Source organism: Mustela lutreola, chromosome 7 (genome assembly GCF_030435805.1).
Source record: "Mustela lutreola isolate mMusLut2 chromosome 7, mMusLut2.pri, whole genome shotgun sequence".
Classification (NCBI taxonomy): Eukaryota; Metazoa; Chordata; class Mammalia; order Carnivora; family Mustelidae; genus Mustela; species Mustela lutreola.
The window spans coordinates 141,575,332-141,599,010 of record NC_081296.1 but is presented as its reverse complement, the minus strand read 5'-3'; the positions used below and the strand labels follow the sequence as shown (position 1 = coordinate 141,599,010).

The 23,679-nt window shown below is 35.0% G+C and overlaps 1 protein-coding gene across 5 annotated transcripts in view; it reads left to right on the top strand.

The window, feature by feature from the left end:
* The window catches only part of PCNX1 (pecanex 1), a 160,532-nt gene that overhangs the window by 76,952 nt on the left and 59,901 nt on the right, over positions 1-23,679 (top strand). For 2 of the 5 annotated variants that reach the window (XM_059182931.1, XM_059182933.1), the window contains exons 8-12: positions 2,165-2,349; positions 15,365-15,455; positions 17,009-17,066; positions 18,983-19,200; positions 22,982-23,135. In XM_059182931.1, coding sequence (XP_059038914.1) covers positions 2,165-2,349; positions 15,365-15,455; positions 17,009-17,066; positions 18,983-19,200; positions 22,982-23,135 — 706 coding nt within the window. The remainder of the gene's footprint in view (positions 1-2,164; positions 2,350-15,364; positions 15,456-17,008; positions 17,067-18,982; positions 19,201-22,981; positions 23,136-23,679) is intronic. The other 3 variants (XM_059182932.1, XM_059182936.1, XM_059182934.1) reach the window with 3 other exon arrangements.

Sequence of the window (23,679 nt, the reverse complement as noted above, 5' to 3'; positions counted from 1 at the left end):
CCCATGTATTACTGGCTATTTTGAAAACCTTTTTGTATATTTGGATATGTTGAGGATTACTGTATTCTCAGATGTGTTCACATTAAAATACATCTGTCGTATAGCATCTCGTTTTTGACTTGAAGGGAAAACAACAAAGTAAAGAAAAATTTGTTGAGTACATATTGTATAAAATTTTTAATGTCTTCTGAATCAAAAGGGACCTAGTATTTGAACTACTTAAATGTTTTATTCATCAGAATTTTCTCCCTTGTGCAATTTGATCATTTTTATAAGGTTTGTGGATAACTTGAGATAAATTTTGAGGAGGAGTAACAGACTTACTATGTATATATAGAAGATACCACCATATTTAATAATATCAGTTCCCAAGATCATCTCTTGATTTATGTTGATTGTACAAAGATTCTACTCCAAAGAAGTTATCAAATGAATACTTTCATAGTTATGGCTTAAAGAATGCAAATAAGCATTGACAAGTCAACATTGGGTAGACTTGGTTTTTTTCATGTGTTCTGTACATTCCTCTGCTCTACTTAGAGTGTATACTTTTCTTTGGCCCTAAAAGAAGCCTGAAATGTGAATGTTCCAGGTAGTGATGGGTAATAGAACTTTATATGGTGGTGGAAATACTATATAATTTGTACTGTGCAGTGTGGTGGATGCTTGTTACCAGCTTCTGTCCACTCTGGCAGCTTTTAGCTATGGTAGCTGCTAGCTGTTTATGTGGCTATTGAGCACTTACGATGTACTTAGAGGGACTGAGGAAGTAAAATTTGAGTAGGTGGTCACATGTGGTTACCATATGAAGACAGTGTAATTCCAGAGTGGATTTTTGTTGCTATAACCGTAGGCTTAAGCAACATAAACAGTATTTTCTAGTTAGTCTTTTATTACATGGCTACTTCAAATTACAGCTCTTTTCACAGTCTGTACAGATGAGTTTGTTTCATAGGCATTAGAGAAACCATTGTATTGAATTCAAAACATTAAAAAGGAGTTGATACTAAAGAAAATGATAAAGTAATTTAATGAGGTCATCCAAAGCACCATTTTCTTTTTTTTTTTTTAGAAGTTCTAATTTAATAACAAAATGCGGATTTACTTTGAGTGTCATGTAGAGAATGAAATACTGTATACTGAAAATATTTCCATGAGTTTCATCACTTTAAATTTGAGTATTATACTAAGAACGTTAAAATTCATAGTATTTTAAAATAAACATCTAAAATATGAGTTAAGAATACAGTTTCTTAGTTACAAATTTTTAGATATTTAGATGATCTTTATAAATAATTTTAATAAGTGACAAAATTATAATAAAATACTACGTATTTTAAAAATCTGTAAGATTTTAAAAAGACTGTAATATCCCTTGAGAAATTACTGGTTTTCAAATTACTCTTAAGATTTTCTAAAATAATGGATCCTTGTTAATGAAACAATGAAATGGATTGGAGAAGGTAGTAACATGTAGATAGAGCCTGTGGCCTTCTTTACGAAATATGTAGGCTTTTCATAGAAGAAAATACTTTATAAATTAATCACACTTCCAGCATCCCAGCGTCATTCATATTTCACTTGGTTGAGTTGGTGTTTGTTACTGTTTCTCTTGTACTAGTTTGTGATTCTTTTGATTCAAAATTGTCACCTTGGTTGCATTTGATAAAGATTCTTTGGTTTTCAAGTGCATAAAAACTTTGTTTTATTGTGAATTTGAGATGCCAGAATATTTGAAAGCACAATTCTAGAATTATTATAAAGTTATAAATAAAAGTTCATATTTAAACTGAAAAAGAGGATTTATTTATTAGGGACCAGCTACAACCCACATATATTTAATGTGCTTGTGTTTCTTTGCTGCTTTCTTTGTCCTTGTACTAAAATTTTGTTGGCTTGTGGTGGGAAAAAGTCACAGGTTGATTAGCTTACATATACATTAAATGTTTGCTGTGTTCATCACTATGCATCAGATTTCTAAGGACCAGAAGATTTAAGACAACAGTATAATCTGTATATTTTACAAAGTTTGTTAGCTCTTTCTTAGGTTACACTGAAAAAATCAAGTTACATTTCAAAATCAGTTTTCTGTATTGACTTCATTCTAGCTATTGTTTTCTCTTTTCTTCCCTGTAATGTCTCCCCAATCCATGTTTTCTCCTAGCCTTCAAGATGGTCAGCAAGGCCAGCAGTCCACAGCCCAGGTCAAAGTCCAGTCCCGCCCCCCTTCCCAGGCTGCAGTGCTCAGTGCTAGTGCGTCCTTGCTGGTGAGAAATGGGAGTATCCACTTAGAAGCCTCACATGACAATGCATCTGCTGTAGGCGGCAGCAGTTTGCACGATGAACTTGGTATGCAGGCCTTATGTAATCTTGGTGATAACAAAACTATAATGCAGTAGATAATGGGTGACAGTGATTGCTCTTCTTTTGTGAGATAGCTTCATTTGGAACTATGCATAAGAGCACTTCTTATAGGATATGTCCTATGTGTGAGGAAAATTTGACTTGTTTTCCCATTTTCTATTTTTCTCTCAGCATTCTGCATTTTTTTTTTTAGCATGTCTATTACTGAAAGGTAGCTAAAAGTATTAATAAATGTTCATGCTTTAGTGTTCTCTTACAGTGGTTCGGGCAATTCACTTATCCTTGGCACTTATACCATGAGGGGAATTGTTGATGTTTCAAAAGTTATTTTGATTAGACTTTAATTTCTTTGAATTCGCTGGCTTCAGGAAAGGCATAAATACTTTCTCATGGTGTATTACTACAGATTCTTTCTTTTGGGTATTCTGTATTTTACTTCAGTGTCTGTCACCTGAAACTGACTTACTATAATCCTCATATAGCACTCTGCAGTGCCATGGCTCTGTATGACTATCAATAACGCCATCAGGTTTTTTCTTTTTCCTGTTCATATGTGTATAAATATGTTATTAATATCCACGCAGATATATGTTTTGTATCTTAAAGACAGTATTTATTACTGCTTTGGTCTTCTGTTTCTCTAATCCATTTTTCTTGTGTTCAGAATGCAGATTAATAACAATTTAAGTAAATACAATGAAGAAAATGTTATTAAAAAAACACAGTTGAAAGCATAACATTTGCTCACTGTGGTCTTGTTCATCCCTGTTTATAACTATTTCATTTATAAAGATGATAATGCACGTGACACTTTGGCTAGAAGGCTGTATGGTGTGAGGCGCCCAGCTTCATGGGCTGTTTGTTGACTCATCCCATTTTGTAAAAATCCTTATTGTTTCCAGAAGGTTAACAACTGTTAGGTATGTATATTGATGAAAATGATTATCTTTAGCAAATTTTATGGTAACTTGAAAATGGTCACTGAAATATTTATAACATTCACATATATAGTTATTGTAAATAAAAGAGGAGGCAACAAAACATTTAAATTTTAGAGTGCTTTTGCTTTTGCGTTTGTAATTTGAAAAAGTAAGGACATTTATTAGGAGGGTCTTCAGTTTAGTTACTTGCTTTGAGTTAAAATAGTGATACTTTTTTTAGTTGCAAATATATGCAATTAATGTCTTTCTATCACTATTTCTCTCAGGTTAATCCCCAAAGTCTTTGGAACAGAAGATTTGTCAGTTTGTGCATATAAAATCACAGTGACCATCACCATTGCCCATTGGGTCTGTGGTAGCAGATTTGCTAAAATAAAAGACTTAATTTTGATCTGTTTTGGATTTTTGCACCTCTGTCAAATCAAGCATACGATGATGCGTAGATGATTTTCCTCTATAAAAACCTAATTTACTCGAAAAACTTGCTAAGAGAACCTTCATTGTAAAATGCCATCCTTAATCCACTTGCAGAATATTGAAAATATGTATATATGAACTCTCTACACAGCTCTGAGGATGAAGCCTGGAGGTGACTTTAGCATCTGTGGGTGGATATTCAGGATGCTGTTGTCTTGAAATTTGGATTTTTTTCTTACCTGCTTTCTGGTAGCTAGTTACTGACCTGTGGTAGCTGGGTGCTGCCACACTGAATGTATTGTGATAAGGAGCACAAAACAAGCCACAGGGGTCAGTGTACACATGTTCCATAGCAAATGAAGTTGACCAGAAAAGATCCTGAAGATGGGCTACAGTTGAACTTAAAGGAATTGGTAGAGACACTGATTTTTATAACATTCCACTAGAATATTTTTGTTGCATGGTTTAATTTCTACATGATTATAATTAACAGTGGTAAGATGACTTGGGGTAAATGAATTTGGGTACTCAGATGTTAAAGTTAGTCATGATATTGTGGTGCCTGGGTGGCTCAGGCATTAAGTGTCTGCCTTTGGGTCAGGGCATGTTCCCTGAGTCCTGGTATCAAGCCCTACATTGGGCTCCCTGCTCAGGGGGGAAGCCTGCTTCTCCCTCGGCCCCCCCCCCCCCATGCGTGCCTTTTCTCTCTCTCATTCTTTTTCTCAAATAAATAAATAAAATCTTAATAAAGTTAGTCATAATATCCCCTGAAAGTGTGGAATATTTAGAAAGGATTTTTTCCCCAAATTTAGCTTCTTCAGTTGAAAAATTTTTAAATCTTTATATGTGAAAATGTATATATACACGTAATACTCTTATATAAAACACTTATATAAGCATTCACACGTGTATGTTTGAGTACATATAATTGTTTGCATATGTACGCATGTATAGATTATAATTGGTTGTTTAAGCAGAGGTATAGCTTTTTTGGATTCAAGGAAACTTGCAGTCAGGCACTGTTTAATTCTAAGCTTAGGTAGTTTTCCTTAACTACTTTCTACATATTTACTTTGTGGTGTCCTACTAGATAACCACATCCATTTCCTATATTAAACCCTGAGAATCCTTATATCTCTGTTGAATTTTAACTAGCATTTCACGGTTACCAGATAACATTAGACATGGTGGAAAGATTCACTGAATATGCTATTTTATTAGAAAGTTTTTCAGCAGAAGAAAATATTTTCATTACACATACTCAGGAGGCATAATTGTTAATTATAATTTTAAAAGCTGAATTATAAGTATGTAACTTAGAACTTGGTTGGAAAAATTTGGGTGATTTTCTTACTTACAGACTTCACTTCCATGAAAAAAAAAAAAAGGCTCAAATGATGGAAGTGACAGATTACTATCTGATTACTATCTAAGAATTTCTTAAGTCCATCATTGTGACCTATTGCTTTTTTTTTAACCACGTCATAAAGGTTAATTTTCTTTTCAACAGTCCTTTAGTGGACTCATATGTTTTCAGCTGATTTCCTACTATACTCTGAATTAAATTGCAATTACAATTAATAAAGCAAGCTGTGCTTAGTGCCCAGATAAGTCACACAGGAGACTGAGTCTGGGTAGCCTTAAAGTTGTGTCTTATATCTGTTAAGCTTTTTCTAGGAAACTTGGTGATCACTTCTCAATTTTTATGTTAATCTCAGCTTCCTCTTATAAATTAAGACTAATATATTGATGTAATGATGCCTGTATAGTTGATAATTAAACTCTTAATATGTAGCTCATCTCAGAGGAAATATTCTAGATAAGGTCTGATAAAGCAGGAAAATTTATGTGTGTTTTCTGTATACGAAATTAGTGGTGGTCAGTGATGAGGATATGCTTTGAAAAAGTATATATAAAGTTACATAAAATTTTCATGTAAAAAATAAACTGTAACATACAAGAAATGAGAACAAGTTTATATCTGTGGTTAAAAATAATATATGTATACATATAAATTCTCATAGATGGTATTCCTTTGATGAATTTGAGTCTTAATTTCATTAATGCATTAGAGGTTTAAAAAGTGATGTGTGAATTGAATTTTTCTAAGGTTATCTTTTGTTTCATTGCTATGTGAGGATTGACAAAGAAGGTATTCTTTGAGATAATCTGCTTTGCTACAGAACTTATCAACTTGAAAATATGGTCAGCTGTAGAAAAAGTCTTAAATCTTGGCAGTACCCTATTGCTCTTTTTATTAAGTGGCTTATAACAGCTATGCATTATTAAGCAGAAATATGATTTGGAGACTTTTAAATTTTTTACTTTAAAGAGCAGGGGCTTATATGATTTATAATACTTTCAGTGATTTTTTTTTTAAGATTTTATTTATTTAGTTGACAGAGGGAAAGAGAGATTACAAGTAGGCAGAGAGAGAGCAGAGAGCCGGATGTGGGGCTCGATCCCAGGACCCTGGGATCATGACCTGAGCTGAAGGCAGAGGCTTTAACCCACTGAGCCACCCAGGCGCCCCTACTTTCAGTGATTTTTATTAGAGTTAGACCTGGTGTTTTAAAAGGTTATATATATTATGTACTATTCTTAGCATTTGTAGTACATTATAGGAACTTTTCCTTGTTACTGTAAATATAAAGTAGGTAAAAGAGATCTGAGTCTGTATCTCAGTGCCCCTTGTTATGGCAGATCATTTTCACTCATCTAAACAAAACGTTAGATTCATTTTGCAGCAGCTTGGATCTTCTCCTTCAGTGTTCTTTATTGTTATTTTTGAATATTAAAAATACTGAATTTTGTTTTATTTTGGGGTGAAGTGCAACACAAAGGATATACAAATGAAAGTAAATGTTTATTTTTATTGAAGCAGTAAAAATCCTTCATTACAGCTAAAAGGAGGAAATATTAATGGATTTTGGGATATATTCTTCCTTTTGATAAAATTAGAAAGTGCATTTCCCATTCTTTTAACACAAATACAAGTTTAAGGCTGTGTGGGTGGCTCAGTCAGTTAAGCATCTGCCTTTGGCTTAGGCCATGAGCCCAGAATCCTGGGATCAAGCTGCACATCAGGCTCCTTGTTCAGTGGGGACCCTGCTTCTCCCCTGCCTGCTGTTTCCTGGCTTGTGCTTGGGCTCTCTCTCTATCTCTTTCTCACTTGGTCTGTACCAATTAAATTAAAAAAAAAAAAAAAGTTTAGAAATATTAGAAAATATAATGAAAAGTAAGCCATCTATAATTTTATCACTTAGAAATATTGACTATTGAAACTTTATGATTTCTTTCCTTCCTGTCTTTTTTAATGCATACATTTATATACTTTTCTGAAATAGAATTGGGATCATGATGTGTGACTTTTGTGCTACTGTATGAGCTTTATATCTTGCTTTTTTCACTTAGCACATGTGTTATTTACTCATGTTATGGTTTTTAACTTGTTTAGGCGATGGCAAGTTATTTTATCTCTTAAATCTCCATGAAAGGCAGTGTAGCATAGTAGACTGTAGACTCAAACTTCCCAGCTTCCAGTCCATGCTCTACTACTCACTAGCTGTGTGACCTTGGTCAAGTTATTTTTTCTCCCTTGCATCAGTTTTCTCATTTATCAAAGCCTCAGTAATAATAATACTTACAGGCTTATGGTGAGAATTATATCAATTAAAATGTGCAAAGCAATTAGAATAGTGCCTGACAATAATAAGTCAATTACATAACTAAGCATTGCTATTAATGTTAATAACCTTTGTTAACATAAATTTATTTAACCAGTTAACCGCATTGTTAATCTTCATGATGATCCCTGATATTTCCTGTTGTAGTAAACTCTCTGCTGGACCTCCGTTACATAAACCTTTCAGTACAGCTATGGTTATTTCCTTAGGATAAATATGTTGAAGGGAATCATCGAGGGGAATAAACATTTTGGGGCTTTGACATATACTGTCCATTGCTTTATGGAAGCTTGTCCTAGTTTATACTTTATCTGGCAGGAGTTGATAGTGTATGTTTTGCCTCCCCAAATATTATAAATGAAAAACCTAGACCAACTTGTATTTTCTCCAAACTCATCCCCTGGACAATGCTCAGAAGTTTATTGCTGTTACTGTGGAAAGACTTCTGGTATATTGGTATATTATTTTTTAAAAAGTTTGGATGCCCCAACTGCTCTAGGAATGTTGTACAAGATAACAGGGACCGGTTGAGATATCCAGTTTGTTTCTTGCTTGTCTCTGTTGTAAAGAATTCAGTGAAGTACTAGCCTAGATTACCTACTTTCTGACATTAACATTTTTAAGATCCTAAGTTAAATTTGGTTAATGTATGCATTAACTGAAATACAGGTTGGATTCTACCGTGGAAGATACCCGCCCCCCACCCCCAGCCCCTCACCAGTCAGTCCCTGAAATAAGAGAGAAGCTTACACGTCTCTCAGTTTAAGGGGAGCTGTCCCCAGCAGGTGGGTTGGTTCTGTTACCTTCCACATGTCACTTCCCTCCTGATCCCTAGTGACAGCTTCTATCATCGAGATTTATCTGAAAAACAGGAAGAGAAATGTTGCTAAAACAATGTAAGGACCGTTAGCCTGTATCTTTCACGTTGTGACTTGAAACATGGGCCTGTCACTTTCTCTCTCCTGTGGGCCCATTCATCGTCACATGGCAATTTCTAGCTGCAGGAGAGACTAGCTAGGGAATGTCTCTAACTAGGCCGACATAGGCCCAGCCAAGATTCAGTGAGGGAATGTTATATTATGGAAGGGGAAGGGAGGTCAGTCATCAGTCTTTGCCACAATAAGCACTTCAAATCATCAGTAAGATAAAGATTAATAACTAGAAAAGTCAAGAGTTAAAAAATACAAGTGGTTTGCAATCAGAGGCAAACAGTTAAGCTTTATTATAATTTTTTAAATTGCAAATTAAAAAAAGTTGAGATCTTTTTCATCTTTGAAATTGGAGTATGTCTATTATTGGAAAAGGTCTTAAGATTAAATGCTCCTGGAGTGTACTTTAGAACTGTAGACCAAAAATGTCAATGGCTTTTAATCTACAGATTTTATAAACTGGTAAAGATACATGTACATGAGCATTCATTGTAGCTTTGTCAGTAATTTTGTAAGACTTTAAACAATCTACATGTCTGTTGTTAGAGAACCCCTGAAAGAAATGATAGTACATAAAACTTAGTATAATATTTAGAACTTGGTGCATCTTTATTATTGATGTGAAAAGTTAAGCTACTTAGTAAGCAAAAGAAGTTTTAGAAAGTGTGTTTGAGAAGAGGGATTCAATTGTTACAGAACAAGTGTACATAAAAATGATTCAGAAGAGCACAGTGGCTGTCTCTGGGGAGTCAGGGAACTTTTCTTCATTTAATATACTACTTTTGAATCTGATGACACATAGTACTTTTAAAAATGAAGAAACACAAAAACCAAAACAAATATCACTCACTCTCCAAAATCATGATTCGTATTTTGTGGGAATTCCGCTGACTACGTGCTGTTTCATACGCAATGATCGGCTTAGACTCTTACCTGACCGGTCTTTTTTTCTTCTTTGTTTTTGAATCAATTTTATTGATCTAAAATGTAGGTATGATAAATCACATCCATTTAACGTGTGCGATCAGTTGAGCTGTAACAGATGTGCACACCTTTGAATTACTACAGTGGAGATGCAGAACATTTCTGGCATCTTCAAAAGATTCTTTGTTGCCCCCATTGCAGTCCCCCACTCCTCTAGCCCACGCCAGGCAGCCCCTGCATAGGTTCCGTCATTATGGTTCTCCCTCCTCTAGCCCACGCCAGGCAGCCCCTGCATACATTCCGCCATTATGGTTCTCCCTCTTCTAGGAGTCCGGATTAAGACAGTCCCAATATGGCCTTTTGCACCTGATAGGATGCTTTTGAGTTCATCATGTTGCATGGATTAGTTTATTCTTTTTGTGCGGAGTATTATTCCATTGTATATGAATATGTATATTGTGTATCCATTCATCTGATGGCATTTGTGTTGTTTCCAGATTTGGGCCATTGTTAATAAAACTTACTTGTTTTCAAAAGTGGTTTTACGTACTCACAGCAGTGTATATGAATTGTGCTTGTCCATAAATGTCCCCATTTGTTATTGTTGGCCTTTAACATTTTGGCCCCAGTGGTTGTATCTTATTGTGGTTTACATTTGCATTTCTCTTATGAGTAAGGATGATGGACATCTTTTGATGTGTTATTTGGTTATACATATATCTTCTTTCGTGAAGTGTATCCAAATCTTGTGCTCACTCTCTAAAATTGCATCATTATTGAGGTATCAGTTTTTTTGGTATTTAAGATAAATTTGTTAGATAAAAATTACAAATATTTTCTCCCATTCTGTGTCTTGTCTTTTTATGTACCCGATCATTTGTAATGTGGTCAGTATTGTTGTCATGTTGTAGGTTTTACCAAGAAAAGGAAAACATCTCTTTGAAAGAAAATGTGAGCAGATGATGAAATCATAGTAGAATATGAACTTGTGCATTCACTTTTGGAAGGTTCACCTGACCCTGGGGATTAGGCAGTGAGAGTGGAGACTTAATGAATTAAGGCATGTGGTGTTGAGTCAGAACTAGAGGATAATGGCCATGTCAGTAAAATATGTTGGCGAATAAATCTATTTTACTGCTGCCAAGCAGTAGAGACCTCTGTCTTTGCTTACCAGGCCTCTTCCTGCTCTTTCCTAATTTTTCTCCTGTTCAAAAAACCTAGCATAGTGTTGAACATCCCAGGAAAAAGGACCGTTTCTCAGTATTGAAACGTTCACTTACAAATAGCATAGTGACTTGATTACCATGGTAGTACAATAGTTTAAAAGGTTTTTGGAAGCCAGAGGCTTTTGGTGGTGGACAGGGGCAGCAAACTATGGCCTGGGGGTAAATCCATTCAGCTTGATGCTTATTTTTATAAATGAAATAAAGTAAATATATGTTACATGTTTTTTGTGGCTGCTTCCATGCTGCAGTGGCATTCTTGAATCACATCTGACCATATGGCCTGCACAGCCTAAGGTACTTATTTTCTGACCTGCTGTAGAAAAAGTGTGCTGACCACTGGTCTGTGGAGAAACAAGTCTGTTAACCCATAAGCAGAAATAGAAAGAGGTCTTTCTGTCAGGGTGAAAACTCATGTTTCCTCAGGGACTCGTAGGTACCATTCATAATAATAAGGGTGGCGGCTATCCAGGAAACTAGTCTTAAAGGTCTTGCTCTTAAAAGTAGAATAATGTATTCATTGAAGTAGCATTGTGAACAGAGTACTCCTCACATCAGAAATAAGCACGTTTTCTAGAGCACTTAAGTGAGGCATGGAGATGGATGTTCCTTCAGCAGCCTTCTGGTATGTGGGGCACACTGAAGCAAGCACACCCTCCGATAGCCTTCGGAAAAGCACTTTATAAAGCTGCCTTTCTTGTGTCTGACTTTGCTCTTGTAGCCCCTGCCTGTCTTAAGAGTTAATACTAGGAAAGAGAGAGCTCGTTTAACAGTGTGCTAAGGTTAGGCTTAGAGGATGCAGAATTAACGGAGGTGGGAGGGGGATCCAAAGAAGGAAATCAAGAAATTTAAGAGGCCTCCGTTGTTGGAACTGGAAAAGCCTGCAGATGATCTGTCTTAGTAACTACCTTTTTCCAAAGTACATAAGTAAAATGAGTAGCATCAAGAATGCATTAGCAGGGGCAGCTGGGTGGCTCAGGGGGTTAAAGCCTCTGCCTTCAGCTCAGGTCATGATCCTAGAGTCCTGGGATCAAGCCCCACATCAGGCTCTCTGCTCCGCAGGGAGTCTGCTTCCTCCTTTCTCGCTGCCTACTTGTGATCTCTGTCTGTCAAATAAATAAATAAAATCTTAAAAAAAAAAAAAAGAATGATTAGCAGTTTCCTATCTGAGCAGTCTTTATACAGTTTGTGCAGTGTAGCAAGGAATTTTATTGAAAGGATGAGTTAGAGGATCCCATTGATTTCTCATGCCTTTTATCAGCGTCTTGCCCGTGTGTATTTTGTCCACCATTTGTGGCTTCAGGGAGATGTTTCAAGTGTCCTTTTCTTTAAATCAGTATCTTAATTTTACTCATCTTCCTGTTGTGCATCACCTGTTTGAAATTCTCCTGCCTAAAAAAAATGGTTTTATGTAATGAAATGTAATTTTTATAGGCAATAGCGATCAAATGTTCAAAACTGAGAAATACCAGGTACCTTAATTTTTTTTCTTTTATTTTTAGAGATGCGCTCTCATGGCCAGTACCATTAAGCCTGAGATCCAGCCTCCAATCTTGTTTATTTTGTCAGAAAGTAACTGTTTTCTTGAAATCATGACAAAACCATTCTGTTAGATATAATTAATTATGACCTGGGAGTTGGATATGATGAGATGACTTCGTGTTTAATCATAATTCATGTGATGGCATATTTCATTGATATGCTCCTCAGTTTATATTAATTAGAAAAAAATTAATAGTCAACACAGAATAAAAGTAGGATTATTAATTAAAAGCACATTTCACTTTGGACCTAAAGGATAACTACATTATGATTTTAATCTTAAATGAGATATATGTAAAATTGTTATGTATGCTAAGGATATTTGTACAAATTTAGTATATTCTTAATCTTTATAAACCATTGGTAATGTATGCTTCTTTATGTTTTGGTTTTTGAAGATGCTTTAGTAGATTATTACACCTTAAGATATTACTAAGTTTTTCACTGAAACCTTAAGCTAAATACTTTTTAGTATAATTTTTCCTGAACTGTTTATGCTCTGAATAAAATTTGTTTCTTTTGAAGTGATCCTACTTGCCAAGTCCAAAGATGCAGAGAATCTATTCTCTTGGTGGATTTTTATTAGGAACAGAACATGAAGCCTTAATACAGTGTTAGCTTGTTCTGACCTGAGCATGTTCATAAAGTTAGTATGTAAACAAAAGCTTCATAGGAAAAAAAAAGCACTGTTGAAGCCATTGTACATTTGTTAAAATTATAGCCTCCCTTTTCATAGATATATTTTAAGCTTTGTTTAAATTTCCAAAATTTATAACTTGTTAGTCATTGGTTTGTAAAGAAGCAAACTACTCAGTTTCTCCAGCTTTCTTTATCTAAAGAGCTTTTGGGAGGGCATGCTTTATTTTTATGTTTCTGTTAACTTGAAGTGCAACTGTGTTTCATAGGAGACATCTGTATATAAAAGATAATACGGTTGTATGACTTAATGTTCTTTTCCGGTTCCATTTGAATATTATAAAAAATAATATCTTTAGTCAGTTTCAGTTGCATATAAACATTTATCATACTCAGTATTCCTCAAACAAGACTTCTATTATTAAAAATCTGATAAGTGCCTAATTACTCAGAATATATTCTAATAATTTAAATTCTCTTGAATATAGTATTAAGTTATTTCTAAAAATACACACAAATTAGGTGATATAAAGACCTATTTTTTATCCATTCAGTTCTTACTGGGTTTCACACAGTAGCCAACCCCTGCCAGCTCTCTGTTACTCTGTGATTTAGTCATTTACATGGATTTATAATTATTCTGCATTTATGCAATCTGATTTTGATTAGATGTTTCTTTTTTCTATTATTGTAAGCTAATTATAGTAGCACAGCCAATTTTTCATTTTCCATTGTAAGAGAGGGCACAGCCTAAAACATGATTTAAAAATAACTTTGAAATCTCAGTCAAGTCAGGTTTTTTTTTTTAAATTTTTTTCTTCACTAACAATTTCTGCAACCACCTTAATCACCTTAAGAGTTTTTTTTTTTTTTTTTTAAGATTTTATTTATTTATTTGTCAGAGATAGAGGGAGAGAGAGCAAGTAAGCACAGGCAGACAGAGAGGCAGGCAGAGGCAGAGGGAGAAGCAGGCTCCCTGCCGAGCAAGGAGCCCGATGTGAGACTCGATCCCAGGGTGCTGGGATCATGACCCGAGCTGAAGGCAGCTGCTTAACCAACTGAGCCACCCAGGCATCCCCACCTTAAAAGGTTTTCAGTAAGACACCTAAGAGGCCAAATGGACAGCTTTTATTATTTCATTTTAGTTAATGAATCTGCTTTGTGTTTGAGGTGCTAAGAGTGAATGATTCATGACTAAACAATGAATGTGGCATGTGGGGGTGGTAAAAAGCAGAGTTTTAGCAAATCCACATGCTGAATAATCCTCCTGGGGAAAACAGCAAATGAAGAAGACATTTTACAGAATGCTTTTTTCCTCACTTGTCTCAGGAGTATATTATTCTGACAAAGAAATTGCTGCTACAGAAAAATCATAATAAAATATTTGCATATTCTGTCTGACCCATAGAAAGTACTCAAATAATCTTATTTAATACTTTTCAATTTCTAATCCTTTTAAAGAATGAAGTGATTGTTGAAATACTCTGCAATCCTTAGTTATAGTTAGTATAGTAAGGGGTCTGTTGTTATTTTTCAAGGATTTCATTAAATAAAAGTCTTTATTTTATACCGTGTTTACATTGTAATCATCTAAGAGAGATCTTTTAGCCCTGCCATGTAGTTGAAATTGCCCTTAAGATTCATCATATTTATAAGGTCAGTAAAAAATAATCAGAAGCAGCCTGGAGTAGTCCCCAATGGTTGCAGTCATATTCCTCATCTTATTGCCCTACTGGAAACTTACATATTCATTTCTTTACGCTCCTTACCTCTGATAGGGCTACCATGGGTTGTCAAGGTAAAGAATGCGTTTTAGACACTCTGCAGATTTTTTTAAATTTCACTAGGAGAAACCATTTCATCTTAATTGAGTTCATTTTAAGAGTTTTCTGCACCCAATGTAATTTCTAAACCTTTTATTATTTTCAGCAAACGGTGTTACTAAATTTTTTCATAAAATTCTTACAGATTCATGCAATTAGTAATGTTCATTAAATACTGCAATTTAATTTTCACCAATGTTATTATACTCCATTCATAGAACTTCCTTAGATTCATTTTGACGCTTAATTTTTTCCTTAAAAACCAAACGTAATGGGTATTATGGAGTGCATTGTGATGAACACTGCGTGTTGTAGGTGATGACTCAGTGAATTCTGCACCTGAAATTAATATTATGCTGTGTTTAACTATTTAAAAAAACAAAGAAGGGAAAAATAAAAAACAAAACTCTCTGAAGGTAATCTCAGGAATTTGTTGTTTCATAGTTTTGAGCCATCTTAACACTTAAGCAGCTTTCCAAATGGCCACTCACCACTTGCAGAGCGGTCAGGTGCCTTTTAAGAGTCTCATGCTCTACCGACTGAGCTAGCCGGGCACCTAAACGACATTAAGTTCATTCATGTGATTGCTTCAACTGCGAATGTCACACGAGGAGACAAGAGGAGACTGGATTGCAAAGCTGACTTCAATCCCTTACTGTTAAAACCTGATTATGTACGTTGACATTTTGCCCCACTGTTCTGCATTCCTTTTCACTTCACATCATGCTGAATTACAGGCAGATCATTGTTTTTCAAATATTTCGGGGAAAGTTTATAGTACATTTTCTTAAGTTGTAACAAGTTTGAAGTGTAGTGTTTCCTGATGGAAAAATTCTGAGTATTCTAATGGTTTTTTTAAAAAAATCATTTATTTGCTAGGTAAGTTCTCTTCTACGCTTTATGAGACTGGTGGCTGTGATATGTCACTTGTGAATTTTGAACCAGCAGCAAGAAGAGCATCCAATATCTGGTATGTGTGAAGTCATCATAGGAGAATGTATGTACTTGCATGTATTTGCCTTGCTTTTAGGCCTTGAAATGGGAAAGTTATCTTGAAAATATTTGTTCATATTGGCTTAAGTAATTTGTCACTGGGCATTTGTCTCCAAAGATATAAGGTAGAATTTATTGCTCTGGAAAAAGAGCAATTTTTGTTTTCTTAAAACAAAAGAGCAAATTTTGTTTTCTTAAAACAAAAGCTGTTCTGCATTTTAAATAATTAAGTAAAAATTTTCTGTAGGTTTTATAGTGCAGGGTAGTAGTTTCCCACAATTTCGAATTTAACTATAGATTTTGTGCTACCCACATGCATGCACTTTGCAAGATCAATAAAAAAGCATATTTAAAAAAGGCTTATTAGGAAAATGCACAACTAAGTTCAAACCCATCAGTTCTCTTTATGTAATTTAAAAATTTTATTTCTGTGTAAGTGTTTTGGTCAAATATCTTTTTACCTGACCTTCTTTTCTTTTGCTTTAAAATTTGTTTACCAGCTATAAGAAAGAGGAATTTCTTAAAATATGGGTCATGTGTTACATTTAGTTTCTTTTCTCTCCTTCCCTTACGAAGAAATGACATTATGAGATAAGGAAGAAGTTAGGAGAAGAGCAAATAAGAAATAGAAATCTTGAGCATGCAATCAGTTATAACTTAGAATGTATTAAAGTTTTTTCTAAAATTTTAATCTTTCTCACTTATTCAAGTTGTTGCCTTGAAATCCATTATTAAGTGATTAGCTCACTTTTTTCACAGGGATCATTTGAATCCTATTTTAGGACTTATATTTAATAATGGGACATACCTATTTAAATGTTACACATCTATGGGCAATTCACTTATTTTTTTAAAAGTTTCTAGGGGCCATTTAAAGCACTAGGATCTTGCAGTCACTTAGCCTAACTCGCTGGAGAGACAGAACATACTTGCTAAAAAGCTTCTTGAATCCAGTTTCGAAACTGACCCTGTCGAGAATGACCAAAAATTGGAGTGTGAGGTGATTTCCTAACAGTGGAAACAATAGAAAGATGGAACAGTGGAAATAATTGTTCAATGTAATTTAGGATAAGAACACTTCCTTATACCATAAATGTGGTAAGGTCTCAAGTTTCAAAAATCTAAACTCGACTATAGAAATGGAATGGTTGCAGTTTAAGCTGTCATAGTATAGCTTAAGTTTGTTGTGGCTCCAGGCAGTATGTTAATTGCCTTCATAAACCCATCTCACAGGGACTTTGTGATAAGAGGTTCTATTATCCTATGTTAGTTACTTAGGTGGACACTGAGGTGTAAAAGGTTAGATAACTTTCCCAAATATCATTTAGCTGATGAAGAGATTTTTAATATAAATACTTTGGCCCAGAAGCTGTGCTCTTAATCACATCTGTAGGAAAATGCTATTTTGTATGTTGAAGTACTTGGAAAAGAGAATACAGTGTAAATATTATATAATTGTTAAAAGATTATTTTTCTTTCCGTTCCTTGACAAGTTCTTTAGTCCCTAAAGATTTTTTCATTTTATTTTAGTGACACGGATTCTCATGTATCCAGTTCTACCTCAGTTCGATTTTATCCACATGATGTGGTAGGTTTTCCTTTATTTTTATAAGATGATGTACATTCAGATTAAGCAGCGATGCAGATCAGAAAAGTTGAAGTTAAAAAATGCCAATTTTGTTGAAAACTCTGGCAAAATCACCTTTGCTGTTTCATAGTGGATCTCTTCTTGTAAGTCCTGTTAGGAAACAAACACAAAACCCCAGGAAGTTTCCTAAGCTGTGTATGAATCAGTAATTACACTTTTGAGAATATGTAAAGGTCCATTTGCTCACCGATGTCATAATCTGGTTGTGCCATCTTAAAACTTATGTTTGAAAAGTATAATTTTGAATATTATATTATCTAATTCTTAATTATTAGTTACTCATACCAGTGTGTTTGTGTGAAGCTTAGTGATGATATCTCTGTGTAAAAAGTATATCATGTGAGATACGGTGAGGCTGTTTTAGAAAGATAACACTGCTTTTGCCCTCAAGGTGTATATATTGAACTTAGAAAAGACAAAACAAATGAAATTATTTTCCTAACTTATTTTAGTTAGATTCAATTAGTTAACATATAAAATGAAATTCTTATATGAAACACATAAGCGATACCTCTAAATAAATGTAGTGCCAAAGAGGTTAATTATTAGTGGCTTTCTGAAGAAGATTTAGTGGTGAGCTGTGTTTTAAGACCATAGGTATGAGTTGGCATAGAACAATGGTTTTCAGCGTTTGGCAGTGTGTGAGAACACTTTAACTTGTCACAGCCAGGGGAATGTTACTGGTGTCTTGTGAATGGATAGAAACCAGGGATACCATAAAATGTCCTGCAGTGGACAATACAACCCCCAAACAAGGAATTATCTGACTGAAAATACCTGTAGTGCCAATAGAGGATAAGAAAAAAAGTGTCTGGGGAGGTACTTGTCAATGCTTAGAGATAAAAATATTTATGTTATTTATAGGAAGCAGATTTTCTTCACTGTAACCACATATGTGTTTGATAAGTAAAGATTGTCTCTGCTTTTTTGGTGGAGTATATTCTTGGAAACTTCATAGGAAAGCCAAAAATAGGGAAATGATTATTTTGTTGTTGTTGTTGTTTTCTACTATTTTTTTTTTTTTAAGATTTTATTTATTTATTTGACAGAGAGAGATCACAGTAGGTAGAGAGGCAGGCAGAGAGAGGGTAAGGGAAGGAAGCAGGCCCCTGCTGAGCAGAGAGCCCGATGCGGGACTCGATCCCAGGACCCTGAGATCATGACCCGAGCCGAAGGCAGCGGCTTAACCCACTGAGCCACCCAGGCGCCCCTGTTTTCTACTATTGAATGGTATGGGAACCTTGGGATAGTGAAATCCTGGCTAGGGTTGTGCTAGATAAGGGAAACTTTAGACTCCTTCAGAGAAAGGGGAAACTGGTGAACTGCTGAGTGGGTGAATTAAAGCTAAAAGAAATGTAATGTGGTAATTTCCTGTATAGCCTCCAAGAGTAGCCTGCCAAAACAAAAGAAAAAAAAGGGGGCGTAGGAGGTATTTGAAAACAACAGTGATAAGAGACTGTAGGAAGGCATGAGAGTTGAAGGCTTCAAATCCAATCCAGAGGAGCTTAGGTTTAGCACAGTAATGAAGTTTATAGCTTTGAGAAAAGGCCATAGTGGCAGGGCTTAGAGAAGCCACTAATGATTCACATTAAGTGATTTTAATGGATTCCCTAGCTCTACAATCACACAGTGTTAAGATTGGAAACACTTTCCCCAATACAGCTTTTCCAAAGGACTGATTGACTAATTTGCTTTACTTCCCATTATCACCTTTTATAGTTTCTAATGATCATAAAATATCTAGAAATGTAGAGAATTAAGGGGACTTAGATCATCTGATCAAGCTGATTGAGTAGCCCTTGAATCATGACTTAACTAAAGATATTTTGAGGCTTTCAGCACTGACTTTCTTTTAGCTCTCTCTTCCGCAGATTCGATTGAACAGACTATTGACCATCGATACAGATTTGTTGGAGCAACAAGACATTGATCTAAGCCCTGACTTGGCAGCTACTTACGGTCCAACAGAAGAAGCTGCTCAAAAGGTCAAACACTATTACCGCTTTTGGATCTTACCCCAGCTGTGGATCGGCATTAACTTTGACAGACTCACACTTCTGGCCCTGTTTGATAGGTGAGAATACAGTGTGATATCAAAGATATGTGTAGATTTTATTTTTAAATTGAAATGAACCTAATTACCCATTGAGGCTTTTACTTGGTTATCATTTTGGAAAATGTTTTCTATTTTGGTTCTTTTGAGGTAAAATTTAAGTTAATAGAGCTCCCAAACGTTGACTCTCCTAAATCCATTAAAAATTTTTTTTGTGGCAATTTTAGTATGTTTATTAAAAAAAATCCTTTTTATCATCAGTAGGAATCATGGAACTATACTTAAAAGCCAGTATTAATGATCATAGGTTATAAGTAATATGACTCTATTTTTTATTTTTTATTTATTTTTTTTATTTATTTATTTTTTTTTTTTTAAAGATTTTTTTATTTATTAATTTGACAGAGAGAAATCACAAGTAGATGGAGAGGCAGCCAGAGAGAGAGAGGGAAGCAGGCTCTCTGCTGAGCAGAGAGCCCGATGCGGGACTCGATCCCAGAACTCTGAGATCATGACCCGAGCCGAAGGCAGCGGCCCAACCCACTGAGCCACCCAGGCGCCCTATAAGTAATATGACTCTAAATATAAAAGGTGTAAGAGGAAACTTCTCTTTCCCTATTTCATAGTACTAGTCTTAAGAATGAAAAGTATTAGTCTATTAAAACTTGGTGCTTCCTATAGACTGGAGTAACAAAGATTGGATTTACTCTCCTATCTGAAACAACAAAAAAAGAGACAAAATGCCTGAACCAGTGGTTTTTTAAGACTTTGGAGATAAGACGGCAAAGGACAGTGATTCCTGAGAGATGGGAAATGCATTATGTGGGCCCTACATTGTCCCAGCTTACTGCCTTAAGAGAGTTCCCTGTCTTCCTCGCTGGCTCCGACATAGGGAGAAGGTACTGAAGTGGAGCCCAGCAGACTTCCTGAGTTGAGGAGACAGAGCTATGAGTACAGGGAGACCCAACACAGCGAGGACAGAGTATCAGAGAGAGGACTGCTGTTCACAGAGAGAACCTCAGTTCTGCAGTGGGTCTCCACAACTCTTCAGCAGAGTACGGATAAGTGAATGTATGTGAAGAAACTACCTGAGGCCAGGGTAAGAATCATGTGAAAGAAGTAGATGGACAGTGCCTGACACACAGGGATAGGAATAGTGCCTGTTCCTACCTGTCTGATTGAAGAAACTCGTAATTCACATTTTTATGGTGCATTGTGTACTCAGGAAAGACTTGCCTAAAAAAGTGGGGAATAATTAGCCCTAACATGGGCATTGCTTCAGACTCACCAAACAAGTTGTGAAAGCAAGCCCTAAAACGATCGGACTGTTGTTTCCAAGTAGCAAAACAAAGTTGAAGAAAATTTATAGAAATCTGAAAATCGTCATGACCAAAAATGTTCACAGTGGCATCCAGTCAAAGGATCCCCCACGACATCCAACCAAAGATTACCAAACATGCAAAGAAACAGTTAAACATGATTCATGAGAGAAATAATGAATCAATCGAAACCAACCTGTAATTTTCACAGATGTTAGAATTAACTGTCAAAGACATTCAAACAAGTATATTTGTACTCTGTATGTTAAAAAAGTTAAGACATGAAAGATATTTTATTTATTTTATTTTATTTTTTATTTTTTAAAATATTTTATTTATTTATTTGACAGAGAGAGAGATCACAAGTAGGCAGAGAGGCAGGCAGAGAGAGAGAGAGGAGGAAGCAGGCTCCCTGCTGAGCAGAGAGCCCGATGCGGGACTCGATCCCAGGACCCTGAGATCATGACCTGAGCCGAAGGCAGCGGCTTAACCCACCGAGCCACCCAGGCGCCCTATTTTATTTATTTTAGAGAGCCAGAGAGAAACAGAGTGCAAGTGGGGAGAGGGGCAGTTCAATTAAATTAATGAAACTGTAGCCAGGCTGATTAAGGGGGGAAAAGAAGAGAAGAGACAAGATTCAATTTGCTTTAACAGGAATGAGATAGGATATCACTGCAGAGTCTACGGATGTTATAAGAGGATATTATGATCTGCTACATGTAAATAAGTTTGACAATGGACAGATTTCTTGAAAGGTAGAAATCATCATAGTTCATTCTGAAAGATACATTACCTTAATGCTACTATATCTATTAAATGGAAATTATAGTTAAACACCTGCCTATGAGGAAACTCTAGGCATAAATGGCATCAAAATAATATCCCAAATCAGTTAGGTAGAGAAATGTAGGCTTTTCAACAAATGGTCTAGGGACCATTCGATTTTCATGTGAAAAAAAAAAAAAAAAAAAAAACTATGAAAATCAACTCAAAATGGATTATAGGTCTATATTAAAATCTAAAACAATAAAATTCCTTGAACCAAACAAAACAGTAAGAGGAAATTTTTGTGACATGGGGTAGGCAAAATTTTGTAGATGTGACAGCAAAAACAGTAAACAAAGTTGATAAACCGAATTCGTCAAAAATTTAAAAACTAACAGAAGTGTAAGGGGAGCACGCGTTCAGTGATGAGAACTACAGACGGTATATGATGCGGCAGAACTGCTGACGGACAGCTGCAATAGAAGAACGAATGAGAATGCCAGTGTATTGATTTGAAAGTACTATTGAACTTGTTTTCATCCAAGAAGACTATAAAATGAATTAGTACAGAGATGTTTGTGAATTAGGTCAATTAATGATTATGAATATGGCATTGACTTAATGAAAAAGCAAGTTCATAAAAAGCAAGTTAATAAAAAACTTAATTTAAAAAGTTTAAAATTTAAAAAAAACAAGTTATGAATTGTGAAAATAATTCTTTACCTATTCTAGAAAATTTAAAAATGTATAGGAAGATTTTTAAGACAAGAAGAGGCCAACCATCGTAATTTTACCCAGAGAGAACATTAGTAGTAGTATCATTTTGATATATTGTCTTTTTTAACCTATGTGTATATGCTTCTAAATAACAACTTTTATCTTCCTATGCATACCATTTTATGCCCTGCTTTCTTTATATAGCACATACAACGAGCATGTTTCCATGTTGGTAAATGTTTTTTAAAAACAAGACTTTTCGCAAGTATCCAGCATTTTATGAATAAAATTTCCCCAAGAAGTAATGAGATTATTTTTTGGTATGACAAAAAAATCATCTTCATTGGTACATGTAATATCTGGGTTATCACATTGTTTAATTTACTCAGTTTAATAAAATACAGAACTGTCTCAGCAGCTTTGATAGAGACAATACTGATGGTTTTTTATTACTGCCTTCATTTTCACTATATGCAATAGCCTATATTTAAGTAATTCTAGTGAATTAGTTTTGAGGTTATCTCAGATGGTTTCAAGATGCGGAAAATGAAATCACTTGGTTCACAATTTGGTTATAAACTTTGTCATATAAAATAACTTCTCATTTTAATTTTCTAGAAACTTTTGAGATTTTGTTTTTTAAACATGTTTCTTTGCATGTATCCTTTTCAAGTTGGTTACTTAGTTATTAAGCAACAAATGTTACAAAAAAACAGATGTTAAAGAAAAGTAACCTTTTGAAACAGAAATTAAAACTAATATTATGTCTTTAATTAGAACTTCACTTACCATAGCATGCTTTATCTCTACATAAGGTTTTTTGTTAATTTTAAATACAGACTAGTTTCTCTTTCAGTATGTGCTAAAACCTTATTCAAAACCAGTACAAGAAAAGCATGTCAGCAAGCATGGTATGAACTTCCTAATGATGTCTTCCCCCTTTTTTCACTCTAATTTCTTATATTGATGATATACTTACTCGTAAATTTTTCTGTCTACAGAAATCGTGAAATTCTGGAAAATGTGTTAGCTGTCATCCTGGCTATTCTTGTGGCTTTTTTGGGATCTATTCTTCTCATACAAGGCTTCTTCAGAGATATCTGGGTCTTCCAGTTCTGCCTAGTGATAGCCAGCTGTCAATATTCACTACTTAAGGTACCAGCATCACTCTTCTTTTCAGAATAGGGAATAATATTTGTGATAAAAAGCAGACGTTTTGTATAATTCATTGCATTATAGTAAGCTGTTAATTTTTAGATTTATTTTCCCTAGATGTTTATATTAGATTGGATAGGGAAGAAAGGGGACATAAAAACTTTAAAAAATAATGATATGTAAATGAAGCTTCCTAAGAACTATTTTGGGGGGCTGGTATTAAAATATTTGGGCATTTGTTAAAAATGAGAATTAACATGCTTGAAATTTTTATTTTATTTTTTTTAAAGATTTCACTTGTTTATTTGACACAGAGAGAGCAAGCACAAGCAGGGGGAATGGCAGGCAGGGGAGAAGCAAATTTATAGAAATCTGAAAATCGTCATGACCAAAAATGTTCACAGTATCATCCAGTCAAAGGATCCCCCACGACATCCAACCAAAGATTACCAAACATGCAAAGAAACAAGGAGCCTGAGCAAGGAGCCTGATGCAGGGCTCGATCCCAGGACCCTAGGATCATGACCTGAGCCTAAGGCAGCCA